General features: G+C 45.0%; 1 protein-coding gene across 1 annotated transcript; it reads right to left on the reverse strand.

Annotated features, from left to right (window-relative positions):
• Positions 1-511: 511 nt before the first annotated feature.
• LOC311224175 (ras-related protein Rab-11B-like) lies at positions 512-9,685 on the reverse strand (the record flags this gene model as incomplete). Its single annotated transcript, XM_084309048.1, has 5 exons — positions 9,583-9,685; positions 8,381-8,576; positions 7,980-8,173; positions 7,779-7,859; positions 512-657 (listed from the first exon to the last, which is right to left on the reverse strand). Exons 1-5 carry the CDS (start codon positions 9,620-9,622, stop codon positions 512-514), a joined length of 657 nt encoding a protein of 218 aa, XP_084165174.1. The 5' UTR covers positions 9,623-9,685.
• Positions 9,686-19,717: the final 10,032 nt, after the last annotated feature.

Genomic DNA, 19,717 nt, shown 5'->3' on the forward strand with positions numbered 1-19,717 from the left:
ACACAGGGAATGCAAAAGACCAGCGTCAGACATCCTGAATAATAGCCAGACATATTCAGGTGGCTACAATAGTTTGACTAACCAAGTAAAATAAAGGCTTTTTAAAAGTTTTCTTTCATGGCAGAAGAGGAAGTGCACGGGTGAGTTCATTAGTAACAAAAACAAAAGTAACTGTACACAGAAAGAAGGAAAGAATAATAATAATAATAATAATAATAATAATAATAATAATAATAATAATAATAATATGTTAAATTTATATAGCGCCTTTCAGGAGACCCAAGGCGCTTAACAGCTAAGGGAGGGGGACAGGGAACAACGTAACAACAAAATATTAATCAAAAGGAAAGAAAGAAAGAAAACGAAAAGAAAAGAAAAGGGGGAATAGCTTCGGGATGGGGAGGATTGGCAAAATGATGAGCAAGAACAAAGTGGGTGCGTGGGTGACGAGACGAGGGAGCACGTGATGAGTGGTTGGCATGGTGTGGCGGAGGGAAGGGGGTGAGACGTGTCACAGGCTTTGGCAGCACTGGAGTTTGCTGCCTTTCTGCCCGTCGGTGGTGGGTGGGACACTGATGTCCACCACATTGTTTCCAGGTGACTCATCGTGTGCAGATCTGTCCGCTATCTGCTTCTGTGATACAATACAGTAGATTTCTGTGGGCGGAAGAACAAGTGTTTTCAATAACTTTAACCTGTTTTGAAAAAGGTACTTAGTTAGTAAGCTTAGTTATGAAAATCATACATTTAAGTTATTTTTAACACCGACGCTAGCGAGGGGGTATTGTATGTAAGCACTTGTGTGTATGTGTGTGTGTGTCCGCCCCAGTCATAAGTCCTACAGTTCTGATGAGATTTTTGGAAGCCAATGTGACCTGAATTATCATACGGTTATCCTATAACCAGTTATATGAGTAATAGCGAGCGCTCTGCGCTCTTAGTGGAACATATCCTATATCAGTCTAACTACTGAATAAATTTCTCTACATGTACATGTACACACCCATCCGCCTGGCCACACCCCCATCCGCTCCTCTACATAAGCAGGGGTGTGGCCATACTAACAGCTCCTTCCCAAGTCTTTCACCACCGAAGGGGAAGACCACGGGGTCCTTAGTGAGTCCAGCGCAGAGCGCTCGCTATTACTCATATAACTATGGTTATAGGATAACCGTATGTTATATTACGTCATGACTTACGCTCTGCACTCTTAGTGGAACACAGGAGCTGAGCAGAGCGGAAGCTCGACAAATGTACCCGCTGAGGCACCCCACAACCATCAGAACCGGGGAGGACCCGAGCCCCCGGACCCCCCTAGTGGAGGACGGGAGGGAATCGGATCCGACTGTGCGAAGAGGGTTTAGCAACTCAACGCACAGGGTGAGCAGACCGTGGGACTTACCTTCCCACAGAAGAACCCACGATTACACAGGCGCGCAACCCACATGCCACTAGGGAACGAACGGGAAGGGGAAAAAAACGTTACAAACCCCCAATATCACAGGGCCAAGGTCAAGAAGCCAACCCCGTGGCAAGGCCGTAGCAGCGGAGCGCGAAGGAGGACCCAGCCCCAGGAAGGGACTGGACCCCCCGGAAAAAGGGGGCCTGGTGGGGGCCTGGTCAAGCCCGGCCTAACCCGAGAGCCGACTCCGCTACCAACACACCTGGAAACCAACCACCACCTAACAGGAGGCGGTTGTTCCTATAACCCCCCCAAGAAAAAACTCCAAAACACAACTGCGGGTATACACCGGCTATACAGCAGTACAAGTGTTCGAGTTCTCAAGAAGGGGTTAACCCAGGCCAACAGGTCGACGAGAACGAGTCCGGACCTGGGCCCGGCGGACCGGGCCGTACACAGGGATGCCAGAGGGGTACAAGAACCACCTCGACAGCCCCCTCCCAGCCCCACCAAGCAGGAGAAGAGAGGGGCGAAAAAAGAATGGAGAAGGACCAGGTTCCTCTAGCACAGCGCAAGGTACAACACAATATGGACCAAGCAATAGTGAAGGATAACACACAGTGACATAACCATGAACACCTCCATAACATCAAACCCTGCAACGCCCGGGCCAACCCGTCCTTCAGGGTACCAGAACAGCAGATCTGCACCCCGGCGGACAACGGGTTAACTGACCTGGTCCGGCGCGACAAGAACCAGTCCCGTGTCCTAATCACGCCACCATCCCCAGTCCTAAGAGGGGGGTAGGTATGCATGTCGATCCAAAACATCACAGAGGACGCCACCAAGACGGTCAGAACATAAAGCACCGCGCCCGGTGGCCCACCCCAAAAGCGTGAGACCCCTCCGCCAATGCTTTGATCTATTCCGTTATCTCCCCCCAGAGATGAACGAGAATTCATCATGACTAACCTAGTACACTGGCGCTCGGAAGAGACAAAACTCCATCCTAGTTGCCCCATAAAAATGCAGTTTCAATGATGAGCAACCAAGGCGTGCAAGCCCATGCGTGGTTCCACACAGAAGCACCCAGGGCCAGCACTATGTACACGTCGAGACCCAAAACATATCAATGGTAATTCTAACAAGAACCCAGATAACGTTCCCTCCAAGCCGCCTGGGAGAGCGACAGGAAGCTGGCCAAGACACAGATATGGGTCCCATATGACGTGTCCGAGGGAAGACACCCCTGTCAACCCTGCCCTGTATAAAAGAGAGGAGACAGGGAACCCCCAGAGAGACTTCCCACGTGAGTAATAATTGAAAAGATATATGTAACATTGAGCTACGTGACCAAGCTCAAGACATATGCAACAGAGCACAGAGCAGAACTTATTTTTAAGTTCTCACGCACCGCATAACTCATCTTGACAATAACAGAGGTCCACAACAGGGAGCCTGAAAAGAACTCACGGAAGTCTCACAAGCAATAGAAACGCGCCCAGTGACATACTGTATGGCGGGGGGAATTCCGTGACCCACCTGCCCAAATATTGCGTGGGACCAGGGTACTCCCTTCCCCCCCCCCTCCCTACCCTGTGACGCGCTGACCCAGCAGCGTGAAAGGAAGCCCGAAGGACAGGAGGTCCAACCCCCTGACCAATCAGAAAAAGGGGGAGGGAGGGTTTATCAGTTCACCCCCTCATGACCCCTCACCCCTGATACGATGCAATGACAAAGCAGGGCCATGACACCAGTCATAGCGTGCTACATGAAGCGCATGTATACCTGTTCACATAGGCTCATGTGCGAACCTGCCACCTGAATTTTTACACCTTTACCCTAAAGGAAGAAAAAACACAGACCAAGAGAGGGGCCAAGGAATTTTCAGAAGAAATTGCCTCTCTAAGCAAGAGCACAACCCCAGCAGAAGCTGAGGGGTTACACCGTATCCCCAAAAACATAGTGAATCAACACACATCTTGTAAACAAAATCATGTTTGAGGGGAGGGGGGGGGGGGCCCAGGGTAAAACCGGGGAAAGATGATGTCGTAGTCAGAGTGCCAAGGCCTGCTATTCTCACGGCTAATGCCAATGGTTGTAGCACAAGCTAACAGCTAACTCTAGGCTAACTGATAGCATCAAGCTAACGTTCCCAGCCGAGCGAAAACGGGCAGCTAACGTCGTAGCTAAACAGCTAACTGGCTAACAGTTAGCTCAACCCGGCTATCGCTAACCACTAGCTAACGCAGAAGCAAGCTAAGCGGCTACCACTAAAAACTGTACAACGTGAGAAAAGCAATACAGGCCAACACTTCAGACAGCCGCTGTCTTTTCCTCTTCTCATCCGAAGAGAGAAGGGAAAAAGAAGGCAATACACGTCCCACTACAGAACAGTGTTTACCATAGCGGTGCCGGCAACAAGTCCCTCGCGGACTATAGCCGACCTGAGCATGGAGATATTCTCATAATGAAACACCAAGCTCACCTTCCTCGCACCGGGTGCTTTTCATCTTTGAAAATCGGGGCCAGCATGGCGACAGTGGGTATCCGTTTGTCCAGAGACCCGGGGAATTGAACCGCAGATTCGGAATCACGGTCCCAGGAAAACAAAGCTCTCGATGAGGAGCTCATGTTAACGTGGGCATCAAACCAGAACCCCCTCCACGCCGCTAAGGGGCAGCGAAAAAGATCCTAGCCTGGAGCCGGCCTTCGTAAGCTGTGTAGTTGTTCCCACCACAACCAACACACCTGGCGCCCGCATTGCAAAAACATCACCTGCCCCAGAGAGGCCGTCAGCCCTCACACGGCAGAGCGCCTCCCAAGCTAAATGTCCAACTGCAGAGCCGGAGGTAATGCCGGCGGGGATTGCTCAGCGACGCGAGCCCCTAATACGAAGCGCCGGTGGAAGTCAGAATGATCATCATCTTCTAGACACTCCGGTGGCGAAGACATTATCGCTGTATTTCCTCGAAAAATAGTGAGAGAGAAAACAAAGATATAATGTCAACGCAGCTCCTTCTCTTCAACGTAGCTCCTTTCCAACTATTTTCGTTACTAAACTCAAGTGGTGTATACAGACACTTGTCGGTGGTGAAAATAAGGAAGGAGCTGTTAGTATGGCCACACCCCTGCTTATGTAGAGGAGCGGATGGGGGTGTGGCCAGGCGGATGGGTGTGTACATGTACATGTGGATACATTTATTTAGTAGTTAAACTGATATAGGATATGTTCCACTAAGAGCGCAGAGCGTAAGCTATGACGTAATATAACTGTCCATATTTCAATTCATTTCCATTGTCCATCAAAATCAATCACTCCAGGGTTGGCAGGGAGACTCTGTGGCACCAGTTTACAACATGGAAATGAGAGTGAACCTCGTTTTGTAATTAAAGATGGTGTAAGTGGTATTTTTCTCTCGTTAAAATAAGTTGTCTACATGTTAAAATAATAGCCATCACTGATATAGTGTTTGGTCAGTAACATGGGTAACAGTAACAGTCCCTCCGCTCTGCAGTAAACACAAAATATTTATTTTGGTAACCCTTCCCACTTTATCCAAGCAAAGTATTTGCTTGAAACATGTAAAATAATCTGCCAGTGCAGTAAGCAAATGTGGCTTGGCAAGATTTGTTGAAATAAGTACAAATATCTAGGGTTTTCTCTGTCCTGATTGGATAAAGTGGGAACGAGATACCAGAACATTTATTTTCTGTTCACTGCCGAGCGGAGGGACTGGGAGACTCATGTTATTGACTGAACACTATATCAGTGATGGATCTCAGAATGTAGAGCTATTTAACATGTATTCTAATAAAGAAATACTACTTACAGCACCTTTAAACCTTGGCATTAAAACGAAATTTTTTCAGCAATCTCTTAGTTGCATAAATGCATAAACAAGTTTTGTGGTTGTAGGTTAAGTATTTTTATTACATGGCGTTTTAACATTCGCCAAAATGCTTGATTGTGATTGGTCAATAGCGCTCGGTTGCCCTTAACAGCGGTCAATTATTTCTCGATAATTCACCACTGCTACGGGCAACGCGCAATAATGACCGCTGTTAGGGGCAACAGAGCGCTATTGACCAATCACAATCAAGCATTTTGATCGCAGTCATGAAAGCTAAGCTTTACCATTATGCACAGCTGCACTACATCAGGTGCAATCAAGTCCACACACCTGCCGGCGATGACAGAGGAGCAACAGAACAACTGCGTCTGCATTTGATCTCGTCTTGTCGATGGTGTAAAATGAATTACGTATATTGTTAGTAAGTTAGCCCTGTAATAAGCGGGATAATGTATAGCTATACTCGGTCATTGTCGCAAAATAATTGACCTTCACTGCGTTTAGAACAGCCCGGCTGCGCCTCAGTGTTCCAGAACGCTGTGTCGGTCAATTATTTTGCGACAATGACCTCGTCATGATCCCTTACATAATGTTCACTACCAGGAAATGCCCATGTGAAATTCATATTTGAAATTGATAAATCTAGTAATGTAGTAATCAATTGTTTTTTACAGCTAATCTCTTAGTTACAACAGGATTGCATTAGCTAAGCAGTGTTGTGTTTGTAAGTAAGTATTTACAATATTCACTATTTGGCTGAACAAGGCTGATGTGGGCAGGAAGCACATCACACATTCTCTCTACATTCTACACACCAACTGTTAGTACTTGTTGTGACATACAAATAGGCTACTTGTGGCGATTTAAGAGACCAGTCACAGCTGTAGAGTTAGAATTGGATGTGGCAAATTATCAGGTGTGATGTTATGGTTTTATACACGGAGCCATCCCAGTGGTTAATGAGTAATGACTCATGTGCGCACTGCTGTCAGACAGCGATTCCAAAGTTGAAGGACACACACAGGCAGGGCAGTGGAGGTCAATTCCGGTGAAGTGTCTTCCTCCATTCATGGCAGGAATGAAATGTAGGCTAATAAACACATTTTCATAGTAGGTGTACATTACCCTACTAGGGTGGAACAGAACAGAATGGTGTTTTAGCAACTCGTAAATCTGTTTGTATAGAGAGAGCGAGAGTGTGCCAGGTGCAGAACATCACCTTATGGTAATATAAGGTCTGTAAATTATATAAAATAGTTAATACAGAACAGAAAGAGCAGAGAGAACGTCAGATTCTCTACCACCAGTGCTTTTTTTTTTCCATGTGCATTCATCAACACCAGAGCCTCTACGGTTATTATTTTTATATAATGAAGAATGACATTCCTTTTCATAATCAACTAATACAACTGATTCATCTTTGCTTTGGTATTACAGCAGGACATACAGCTAGACAACTTGTTAGTTGGATGGTCAGATGTTGCGCATAGTGGTCTGTCCTGCTTAGCCCAAGCTAAAGAATCACTGCGGTTCAGTTACTGTATCTGGCTGACGAGCAAGTTCATACTCATTCAGTGCATTGAAATAAGAGAGAAGATTTGTTGCTTTTGGTTGTTTTCTAGTGTACTGACTCACATGGATCATAGAATACATTTCAATCCATAATATGTTCAAATACATTTTTCATTGTAAAAACAACAACAGTGGGTTGCTGTACTGTAGTGTTTGAGCTCAGTAGTGGGGTACTGCCGCAGCTCAGTAGTGGGTACTGCCACAGCTCAGTAGTGGGGTACTGCTGCAGCCCAGTAGTCAATCAATCAATCAGATTTATTTATATAGCACATTTCACATGACGTGTGTCAACCAAAGTGCTGTACAGAGGGTAGGTACAAATAGATACATAAAGACAAGAATCACACTCAGTTTTATGGGAGGGCACACAGGCAAACACATAGGAAAACAGGGCATGAGTCAGTGAACGGGAAAGGATAGTAGGTAGAAGTGGGTTTTGAGCCTCGATTTGAAGGCATCTATCGAGGGGGCGAGCCTAATGGAGGTGGGGATGCTGTTCCACAGTTCAGGGGCTGCGATAGCAAAGGCACGGCCCCCCTTGAGCTTGAGGTTAGACCTCCGGACTGTCAGGAGCCTCTGATTGGCTGACCTGAGGGACCTGGTGTTGAGTGAGTACTGCCACAGCTCAGTAGTGAGGTACTGCCACAGCTCAGTAGTGAGGTACTGCCACAGCTCACTAGTGAGTACTGCCACAGCTGACCCTCTCTGTCTCTCTCACTAATGGCTATGATAGGGAGAAACACTGCTGTGTGCCATTACATTTTTTGTATTTACTATTACATAATTTTAGTGCTACAACAATCTTATGATTAGTGGGTTGATAATCTTGGGGTGAGTTAGCAGCCATGACGTGGATCGGGTGGACATCTACAAATCAAATCACGCTTAGCCACACACACACACAAAAAGCTAGGGATGGACTAACAGTATATTTTGTTTTCTTTTCCCACCTGTTAAGATGTTCTTGAATGCTTCCTCTACATTTGTGGAGTCTAATGCAGACGTCTCAATAAACAAGAGAGTGTTCTTCTCTGTGGCAGGAAAAAAGAAGACAGATTTTACACACGATAAGATTATTTCTAGGAAATTAAGAATTGTGTTCCTCCTCTCTTTTGCAGTTATTTTCACCGTGGCAGTGGTCAGTGGTTTACCTGAGAAGGCGCAAGCCTCATCTGTGGACACAGCCCTGAGGTGGCGCAGGTCACTCTTGTTGCCCACCAGCATGATGACGATGTTGTTGTCAGCAAGGTCCCTCAGCTCCTTCAGCCAGCGCTCCACGTTCTCATAGGTCAGATGTTTTGCGATGTCATAAACTAGAAGAGCACCAACAGCCCCCCGATAGTACCTGCTCAGAAGAACAGACCAGTAAAGGGAAATTACAGTGAGTCAACAACTCTTCACTTTAGCCCACTTCCACTCTTTATTTTAATGTATGTAGCCCAAGCAAAGTACAACAAATCAGAAATCAGTCTCTCCAAGACATCAGAGATATAATAAGCCCTTGTTGCTCTATATAATCTTACTATAATACACAGAGGAAAATCACACTCACGCTGAAGTGATGGCTCTGTAGCGCTCCTTTCCAGCTGTGTCCCAGATATGGGCTTTTATCGTCTTTCCATCCACCTGGATGCTGCGGGTGGCAAACTCCACCCCGATGGTGCTCTTACTCTCCAAGTTGAACTCATTCCTCGTGAAACGAGACAGCAGGTTACTCTTCCCCACTCCAGAGTCTCCTATTAGCACCACTGGAACCAAAAGCAAGGAGATCTGAATTTAGATTTGGACATTTGGAATCAATTTAGCTTCTGTACTTCAAATATGGAGATAATGCAATTAGAGACACATATCGTACACTGAGTGCTTTTAAATTAAAGAATGAAAACACAAGATAAGTCATTCAGTTGTGTCCATGAGAATATTGTAGTCTTCACAACACCCTTCTCTTTCTGAATCAAAGTGAAGCCTGTTTTTATTGTCTGGATTTGGCTGTGTCATCTGGCAGGAAGCTGACAACAACCTGCTAACTGGGAAATCTGACTCAACAGTTTTTCAAGGCTGTTTTTTCCTGTGCTGTAGTATCTTCAACCAGACTGGCCATTGTCTGTATAATTACCCGGCTGCTGTATTACTTCGCAATGTTTTTCTGTACACTATTGTAGATTTTTGTATGTTTTTCTGTACACTATTGTAGATTTTTGTATTTTCCTCTATTCAACAGTCATAAACGGATTACTAAAAGTCCTACAACATCAGTTACAGATTTGAAACGACGTATTGGTAATCTAGTCTTGGTAGATTATGTTGAGCGACTGTCGTGCTTTATGTGATCTAACTAGCTACTACAAATCAATCCATGGAATGCCATGTGTCAAGTAGTAAACCACTTTGGTTCAGGTTGGTCAAGCTAACGTACTATAATGTTAGTTGACTAGCTAGCTAGTAGCTAGTAACGTTAGCTAGCTGGTTAACACCCTTCTGGGTAGCAAAAGGGGCAACACATGATACAACCAACGTTTACGTTATCTGTTAAGTAGTTGTCGAGAACAGCTGATTGATGAATGAAAGCTTTGGCGATAGGACAACCATGGCTTACTCTATTACTAGCTTCCAGCCCAGGCTGCTGCTTTGACAGAACGTTATTATGTTGGCTAGCTAACGATAGCTAGCAGGGAAGCTAACGTTGCTTGGTAACTAGCTATGGTTAACTGCATGCCGGGTGTCTGATTGAAAAAGGTTAGTCATTCCGCTTACCTTTGAATAAGAAATCATATTCATCGTCTCTGTTCCCCATGTCTCCAATAAATCTCTTCTGTATAAGAGTTAAAGTTAGCTACTGTTAGCGGGTTATGATGTAGTCTCAGCGACCCCAGGAAGGGCAACAGGGGATTCCTGAAGAACTGCAGAACGGGGTCCACAGCTTGCTGGACGGGGCTTGAGAGGCTTACAGCTTGCTGGACGGGGCTTGAGTGGCTTACAGCTTGCTGGACGGGGCTTAAGGGGCTTACAGCTTGTTGGGCAGGGCTTGAGGGGCTTACAGCTTGCTGGACGGGGCTTGAGGGGCTTACAGATTGCTGGACGGGGCTTGAGGGGCTTACAGTTTGTTGGGCGGGGCTTGAGAGGCTTACAGCTTAGTGGACAGGGCTTGAGGGGCATAGAGCTTTCCAAGAACTAGTGCGCATGCGGATGGACCGAATTTGGGTTGATTGATTGAAAACATTATTAAAGGGGACATGTGAAATGTATTACATTCTACACCTACCTATATACAAAAGCCAGAGAAGCTCGCAATGTGGGGTTGTTCCCGGAGAGCTCACTCTCGGCCGTGGTTTCTCAGTGAATAATGTATGGTGCTCTCCCTCAACATGCGAGTAGGGTGAGACAACACCATTCTTTAGTCCAAATAATACCCTACTTTATACTATATTATTGTCATTTGTTTAATGTAAAGTCAGTCTTACATTGGCACTGCTTTAACGTTGCATTTACCCATAATCCATCGCTGTATTAGACCCATGTGCCAGTATGAAATTCAATTACGTGCCCCCCTTCCCACGGTGTACACAATAATACAACACACAGGACTATGTACAATATAAACAGTGCCTACAATTAAATTAATGAATGAATTAAATAAGAGGTCAAAGAGAACTTAGTGTAAATATTCTTTAATTTGTGTCAACGTTATAAAAATACTATTGTATTCAACAAATTAATTATGATACACCACAATGTGCCCTTTCTATCTATTCTAAATCTATGGCCTCGCGATTCCACGGCTGCGCAGTGCAGACAATATATATAATATACATACGAGGGGGAGGAGACTACATTGGGAGGGGGCAGGGGGCGAAATATCCAGTTTTTTCAAATCCCAATGTTGACAGCTATGGACATGTCTTGCTATTCCTTTCACTATTTGGGCAACTTTACACAATTCCTGTGAGTCTATGGAACAAATCTGTAAAGTTTTTTTCCAAAAAATTCATTGTTTTGTATTTCTAATCAAGTACTCTATAGCTTTGTGTCCACCGGGGAAGTTTTTTTCAAGGCGGACCGCTTTGAAAAGCAAAAATATGCATGCTCAGAGCGTTTTCCTGAGTCTCGCAACTGCCGCTGCTCCGCCACTTGCTCGATGTTGTTTGGTCGGTCGAAAAAACCTTACCTTGATGAGCGCCGCTCCTCTCAAAAAGTTGAACTAGTTTCAACTTTAGGCACTGGGAGCGCTCCGCCTAAAAACGCTGGCTGCCAAGAGCGCTAAAACGCGAGGCGCAGCGCTGGGAAAAGGAGTGCGCCTGTCGCGTCTGTAGCATAGAAATGAATGACAGAGAGGAGCTGACAACTCATAAAACGTCCCCGGTCGACACTCAGATTCAGATTCAGACAACTTTATTGATCCCGCGTGATGCAATTCATATTTGCAGCTTCACCAACAAGCAACAAAGACAAACAAACAACAAAACATCTCAACGACAGCACGGCAAATAAAAAGAGAAACACTCCATGTGATACACAATCCAGCAGTAAAAGTAAAAGTAAAAACAGACAACCAAGTGCAAAAGGCTACTTAAAATGACTACCGTCTGTGTTTAAAAGTCTGATAGCCGAGGGGACAAAAGATTTGGCGTAGCGGTTGGTCCTACTGGGTGGGATGTCATAACGGCGGCCAGAAGGCAACAGTGAAAACTGCTGAGACAGAGCATGGAGGGGTTGATTAATGATGCTCGTCCCCTTCTTGACCACCTGGTCCGTCCAGAGAGAACATAGGTCTCTCTGTTTTACTGCAATTATTTTGGAGCACACTTTCACTATGTACTGTAGGCTGTTCCTATCTTTAATGGACAGGCCACTGAACCAGCAGATAAAAGAAAAAGTTAGGAGGCTTTCAATAAAAGAACTATAAAAAGTGCTCAGGATCTTCGCACTAACATTAAAAGAGTTCAGCTTTCTCAGCAGGTAGATCCTCTGCTGACCTTTTTTAACAATAGACTCTGTATTTAAGTTGAACTTCAGTTTACAGTCAAACACAGTTCCCTGGTATTTGTACGATTCAACAATCTGGACGTCCTCATCGTGAATTACACTAGCTACACTGGCTTGATGATCGGGGTTGTGTCTGAAGTCAATTATCATGTCCTTAGTCTTAGAGACATTGAGGTCCAAGTAATTCTCATCACATCAATTCACAAAGTCGTGAAGTACAGGTCCATGATCAGTTTCGGAGCACTGCAGTAGGGATACCACACGGACACGAGCCCTAAAGCAGCATTTTTCCACTTCAACATTTCAAGCTGTTTTGGGCTGGGCTCCGCCCATAAGCGCTTTGACTGACAGTCACCCACAGTCTGCACTAGCAGACACATAGGCCTTTCACACGGCCAGGCTGCCTATAGCTTATTAACAGCTGCAGAGTGCTGCAGAGTGCTTCCGCGTTTTCCCTGATTGGCTGCGGCATTATGTAGCCGTAATCCCTGATGTTTTTCATTCGATGCTTAGCTCAACTGGCAGTGTTGCCGTGCTGTGGATCCTGCGGTCTGTTGGTGACAAGTTCAATTCCCTTCATTTTTATTTTTTTTTAACATGCATTCTTTCGCCGGTTAAGTTTAGGCATGTTAACTTTAAGCATTGTTTCGGAGTTGGTTATGGTTAAGGTTAGGCATTGTTTCGGAGTTGGTTAAGGTTAGAAGGGTTAAGTTTAGGCGCTGTTAAGGAGCTGGTTAAGGTTAGAGTTTGTCTTAGAGAATGGCAATATTCTTTCGGAGTTGGTTATGGTTAAGGTTAGGCATGGTTAAGGTTAAGGTTAGGCATTGTTTCGGAATTGGTTAAGGTTAGAAGGGTTAAGTTTAGGCGCTGTTAAGGAGCTGGTTATGGTTAGAGTTTGTCTTAGAGAATGGCAATAGACAGCCTATTTCCGCGCTGCAGCGCGAGGAAATAGACAGCCTATTTCCGCGCTGCAGCTCTCTCGCGCTGCCGCGGTCACATGGGCGTCATGGCCAATCAGAGAAAACGCGGAAGCACGCGACGCACTCTTCCGCTGGGAATAAGCTACACGCGGCCAGGCTCCGTGCTGGAGCCGGTTCCCGAACGTAATCTCGCACCGGCTGGCCCGTTCACACCGGGATTAATTGGTTCAGAACGTGACAAAGCGGTGCTCAGCTGGCACAGAAAAAAATTTGGTTTTTCCTCGCGAACCGTGACATCATCAGTGGGCGTGTCATATTCCAGGCTGTGAAGGCGAGCGTAAACGGGGGAAAGTAGAGAGTCGGCATTGCACTCAACTGATCCATTCAACAGGAAGCGATTTGCGACTGATCTCAAAACGAGATTAGATTGAAATGTATTGTTATGATACAGCACAAGTACAATACACCATCCAACCATAGTGGATAAAGAAATGCTCCAGAAATGGCGGCTAGGTGGTGTAGTGGCCAGTGGGCAAGGCGCTCGCCACCAATGCAGGAGACGCTGGGTTCGAGCCCAGCTCTCCACATTGCTATCAGTTTGGCTGGTCGTTCATACTAACACAATTGGCAGTGTTAGGGGTGGGAAAGCTGATGGGTGGGGATCGGACGTTGTGGACAGCGACTCCTACAGGTCGGTTGGTGCGCCTGCGCAGCAGAATCAGGAAGCGACGGGGGCGGCGTGTCCCTCCCACGCAGCCCCCCGCCGCTGAGAGATCGCGCTGTGCAGGTGAAAAGATGCGACGGCTGCTTCCTCGAGTACCGGAGGGGACACGTGATGTAAGGCTTCGTCCACATTGCAGCCGGCTTGTGGGAGGCATGGCCTAACAGCGTTCGAGACAGGGGAGGGTAGAATTGGACGATACGAAATTGGGATGGGAGAAAAATAGAAAATGGGAGAAAAAGTTGATAAAAAAAAATAATAATGCTCCAGAAATGTGTGGAGTAAGGCTTACCTGTCCTGAAACACTGAAAAGAATAGAGGAGAGGAGGGCAAAAAAAGACACAATAAACAAATGCAAAACTCGAGCAAAAAAGGGAGCAGCTCACAGAGACTACGAAGTAGCAAACAAGGAGGTGAAGAAAAGCATCAAACGCGACAAACAGAAATACATAGAAGACTTGGCGCAAGAAGCAGAGGAAGCAGCGGGAAAGAATAACCTCAAGGAACTCTACCTGACCACCAACAAACTAACCGGGAGGTTTAGACAGACAAACACACAAATCCGTGACAAACAAGGACGACTGCTCACCACCAAGGAAGAACAACACCAAAGGTGGACTGAGCACTTTAGGGAGCTCCTCAACAGAGAGCCCCCTGTCCAAGAGGTAGAGATTCCGCCAGCTGCACACATGCTGGAGATCAACTGTGCCCCCCCAACAAGATATGAGGTGAAAAAGGCCATCAATGCATTGCGACGTGACAAGGCAGCAGGGCCAGATGACATTCCAGCAGAAGCTTTAAAGGCAGACGTTGAAACCTCAGCCACCATGCTACACCAGCTGATCAAAAGGATCTGGGAGAAAGAAGGAAATGTACCAACAGACTGGAAGGACGGGCTCATTGCTATTATACCCAAGAAAGGAGACCTTAAGAACTGCAACAACTATTGTGGGATTATGTTGCTCTCAACACCAGGCAAAGTGTTAAACCGCATTATCTTGGACAGATTGCGAAAAGGGGTCGATGATGAACTGAGAGAAAACCAAGCCGGTTTCAGGAACGGTAGATCGTGCAGTGACCAAATTGCCACCCTCAGGATCATCATCGAGCAATCCATAGAATGGCACTCACCTGTCTATGTCAATTTGATCGATTTTGAAAAGGCATTCGATAGTGTAGACCGCGAGCTGCTTTGGAAACTCATGGCACACTATGGAATCCCTAGAAAATACATCAGCATAATCAAGAACATGTATCAGGACATGAAATGCCAAGTGTTACATAACGGATGTGCACAAGAACACTTCAAAGTGCTCACCGGCGTGAAACAGGGCTGCCTACTTTCCCCCTTCCTCTTCCTCCTATGCATCGACTGGATCATGAGGCAAACCACAACCAATAAAAAGACTGGCATCCAGTGGAGTCTAACGGAGCACCTCGAAGACCTGGACTTTGCGGATGACATCGCACTACTCTCACACAACCATCAACAGATGCAAGACAAAACCCAGCTGCTAGAAACAACTGCAGCTGGACTTGGGCTCAAAATAAATGGACAAAAAAACTCAAGTAATCAGAGTCAATAATAAAAGCACAAACCCCATAACCATCGGGGGCCAGACACTGGAAGAGGTTGACGTAAGGGCAAGAATAGGAAAAGCAAGAGCAACATTCAACATGTTAAACAAGATATGGAAAACCCGAAACATCAAACTCAACACCAAGCTCAAAACTTCAACTCCAATGTCAAATCCATTCTGCTATATGGCTCTGAAACCTGGAAAACCACCACTAACATCAACAATAAACTGCAGACCTTCATCAACCATTGTCTGAGATGTATCCTCAGGATCTTCTGGCCAAACACAATCACCAACATCAAGCTGTGGGAATGCACCAAGCAAGAATCAGTGGAGGTCCAGCTGACCAGGAGAAAATGGAGCTGGATTGGGCACACACTTCGAAGACACAAAACCGCAATAACCAAACAGGCATTAACCTGGAACCCACAAGGCAAGCGAGGCAGAGGAAGACCCAAAAACACCTGGAGAAGAGACACTGAGCAGGAACTCAAGAAAAGGGGACTGACGTGGAAACAGCTGGAGAGGATGGCGCAAGACAGACGGGGGTGGAAACTTTTCATCAATGGCCTATGTTCCGAAAGGAATAAAAGGCCTAAGTAAGTAAAAAGGCTTAGCGAGCCTCAACGCGCGAGCGCACACACAAAAGCACACACACACACACACACGCACTGTATACGTTTGAAATTAATCGTTCCAGCAAAGTAGGCATCTATTATTCTAATTACTTGTTTTAATGGGTATCATAGTAGTATGATACAATCATTCTAAGGATTACGTGTGTAATAAATTAGTTTTGTACACTAATTGCAAGTTATGCAAATGTAACAAATCCGAAACTGCATAGTGCACTTTATCATTAGTTACTTTATTAATTCATATATTTGTGAGGTTACTGTTATAATTTTATTATAAGCTATTATTTAGTTATAGGTTGATTTTTAAGTTATTTTCTTGAGATTTGTCAGATGACTAGGCATAATAAAGCATATTGAGTAACTTTGGTTATAGATATTATTTTTTTATATAAATAATAATTTTCTATCCATACAGAGGAGGCATACTTTAAATATATTAAAATTATAACTTAAGGCATCTTTGAGTAAACTTTAAGTATCTTGAGGCTGGGGGCAGAGTGTCCTCTTTTTTGGAAATCACAATATGGTTAAAGTTAGAGGTTCTATGTAGGATTGCAAGTAACTGTCTAACTGCATATATAACTGTTTCCACTAGAGGGCGCTCTAGGCGGAGCCACTCATGATACCACCAGGTGGCGAGTATATAAAGAGATGTCTCCTCCCCCTCTACCTCTTTCCCACCTGCCTCTCAGAGAGAGGAGAACTCTAGTACTGCTGCTGTTTAACATGTGAATGAATAAACCACGCCAAAGGCTAAAGATAGAAACCATGCCTCTTGACCACATTATTGTCGCCCCATAGCCAGATGCTGTCAACAGTCACCCTAGAATATACAGTCCTTTTTAGTCCAGAGGTACTAACCTCTGACCTATAGTGGAAGAGTTAGATTTTTCAGAAGTTGTATCTGTTCTGACTTTATTTATTCCTGTCCTAGATTGCAGATGTGAAGAAACCACCCAAGAAAGTAGACAAGCCGAAGCCTCCATCCGCAGGTGATTTCTTTGGCGGCTTGTACAAACAGAACTCCCTCGAGCAACTAAACAGAGAGGAGGCAGTCGCCGCCTGGATCGGCCACACAGCACTCCCTGCGTGTACAGTGGAAGATGAGGATTCCATAATGATGTTGCGAACATTTGATAAAAGGTTCAGAGTGCCAAAGAAGACTAAAGTATTAATTAATTCTGAATAAAATGTCTCCACACACCCACACCCGCGCGTCTACATAAGTGGGGACGTGGCCATACTAACAGCTCCTTCCCTATTTTCACCACTGACAAGTGTCTGTATACACCACTTGAGTTTAGTGCCGAAATAGTTGTTGGAAAGGAGCTACGTGGACATTGTATCTTATTTTTCTTTCTCTCGCCAATTTACGAGAAAAGCGAAGACATAATGTCTGCACCTTCGGAGGGTTCGAATGCTCACAACGTCACCCTTCACCAGAGCTTCTCCATTGCCGTGTCCTCCGTGCGTCGTGGGGCGTCTCTGACTCCGCGGTCGTGGCAGTCGGATACGCCCGGGCGGCGCCCGGTGGTGAGTTTGCCTCTCCGAGGGGCCGTCGAATTCTTACCCAGATGAGAAACATTTAAAAAAGCCTACCATTCATAATAATAATAATACATAAGATTTATATAGCGCCTTTTCTAATTCTCAAAGACACTTTACAAAACAAACAATATAATACAATACAGTTTTAGTAGATACAAAAAAAAATATATATATATATATATATATATATATATATATATATATATATATATATATATATATATATATATATATATATATATATATATATAAAATGGTGAGAGAGGAAGGAGTTCATGGGTTGAAAGCAAACCATTGGTCAATTGCCCCCAAATACAGTACCCCCAAATACGACTTTATAAACCCATGCAGAACTTTTCAATAATTATTATTATTATGGGCGGCTAGGTGGCGCAGTGGGCAAGGCGCTCGCCACCAATGCAGGAGATGCTGGGTTCGAGCCCAGCTCTCTGCGTTGCTACCAGCTTGGCTGGTCGTTCATACTAATACAATTGGCAGTATTAGGGGGAGGGAAGCTGGTGGGTGGGGATCGGACGTTGTGGACAGCGACTCCTACAGGTCGGTTGGTGCGCCTGCGCAGTAGAATCAGGAAGCGACGAGGGCGGCGTGTCCCTCCCACGCAGACCCTCGCCGCTGAGAGATCGCGCTGTGCAGGTGAAAAGATGCGACGGCTGCCTCCTCGAGTACCGGAGGGGACACGTGATGCAAGGCTTCGTCCACATTGCAGCCGGCTTGTGGGAGGCATGGCCTAACAACGTTCGAGACAGGGGAGGGTAGAATTGGACAATACGAAATTGGGGACGGGAGAGAAATAGAAAAATGGGGAGAAAAAGTAGATCAATTTTTTTTTATTATTATTATTATTATTATTATTATTATAACTTATTGCGTGCGTTCTGCTTCTGAAATGGATTATATATTGCTGTTAGAACAGTTAGATGCTGGCTGCCCAGGCCGTACGCATATAATGCATATTTACAACCTCTCCTCTCCTCTCCTCTCTTCTCTTCTCTTCTCTGTATAGAATTATAGATGAAGATGTAGCAGTACTGTCTATCTGTATGTCATGTATGTCATATGTTATGATGAATTTAAAATGGGGGACCCTGATGTAAACAAGACAAAAGTCTTTCTCTGGTCTGCATCCCCTTAACAATTGTGTGTATTGAGCTGTACTGTATTGTACCAATTCTGCAATCTGTTAATAAAATGTTCAATCAATCAATCAAAACTCTGCTCCACACCTAAAGTTCTGAGCGCACTCTGAGTTTTAGCCACGGACATTTCAGAGAGAGATGAAATCTCTCCACGGACATTTCAGAGAGAGATGACATCTCTCCGATCTTTTGACCGATTTATTTCGCACTATACAGTACGTATACGTATAACTTAAGTACAAGTATAAGTCTTTATTTGTCATCAGATTAACACACACACACATGCGTCGTGAGTCGCAAGTCGTGAGACGTGTGTCTGTGTCATTTTGAGATCGCAAAGCGCTTCCTGTTGAATATATCAGACAGGGATCAGATGGTGAAACTCGGCTGTTTTACACCCGCCTCATTCGCCTTATAAGGAGATGGTGGGCGTGTCTGTATGCAAATGAATTTAGCGCGAACACGCTTTTGAGTTTAAGAATGAGTGGGATTCATCATGCAAATCTCCTGGGTATGCACAGATTTAGATTGACGTTAAGAACGGCTTGATGAATCTGGCGTGGCTTTTCTTATTGTTCTCTTAACAGACAGGTACGCAAGAATATAAGACAAATAATAAGAGAGTATTGTTGAATGAGGCCCATTGTGAATTGAATAAATAAGTTAAAAAGAATAAATGGATTAAACTATGCATTTGTAATTTTTCTTATCTCCATGTAGGGATGACTATAGAGCAGGGCTATTCAACTAAATTGTTCAGGGGGCCACATTGTCAGAAACCCAAGGGGCCAGGGGCCGGACTGCCACGGCGCCTCCCCGTGCTATGAATATATGTACACTTGACACAACACGCAACCACATTTTCACAACTTTTATTTAACTACATTGCAAAAGTAGTATACTTTTCAAAAAAAGTGCTTCATTTATGTGCCACATCTGCAACATCTCCTGCAGAAAGTGCTTCATTTATGACTGTGCAACAACTGCAACATCTCCTCTTCAACATTTCAATATAAAAATAAAATAAAAAAACAAACAAGTGCATGATGTGCATCTGAACATTCTAACATCAACACTTGAACAAAAAAACACATTTATAGTGCAGCTGAGCTTATGAAAACGTGCTTCATGTCTGTGCAACAACAGCAAATCACAGCATCTTATTAGCACTTATTGTCCACTCTTAACTCTCAAACATCAGGGGGGGTGGGGGGCAGACAGGCCTAGCCTACATACACACATCTATGAGAGAGATTGCACTTCTTTGACTGGGCAATGGCAGAGAAAGAGGGTTCATAGGAAGTGAGGGCTACCCGCAAACAGTGATGCAAATGCTCATTTG

The sequence above is a fragment of the Notolepis coatsorum genome, assembly GCF_963971535.1.
Source record: "Notolepis coatsorum genome assembly, chromosome: 2".
Taxonomy (NCBI): Eukaryota; Metazoa; Chordata; class Actinopteri; order Aulopiformes; family Paralepididae; genus Notolepis; species Notolepis coatsorum.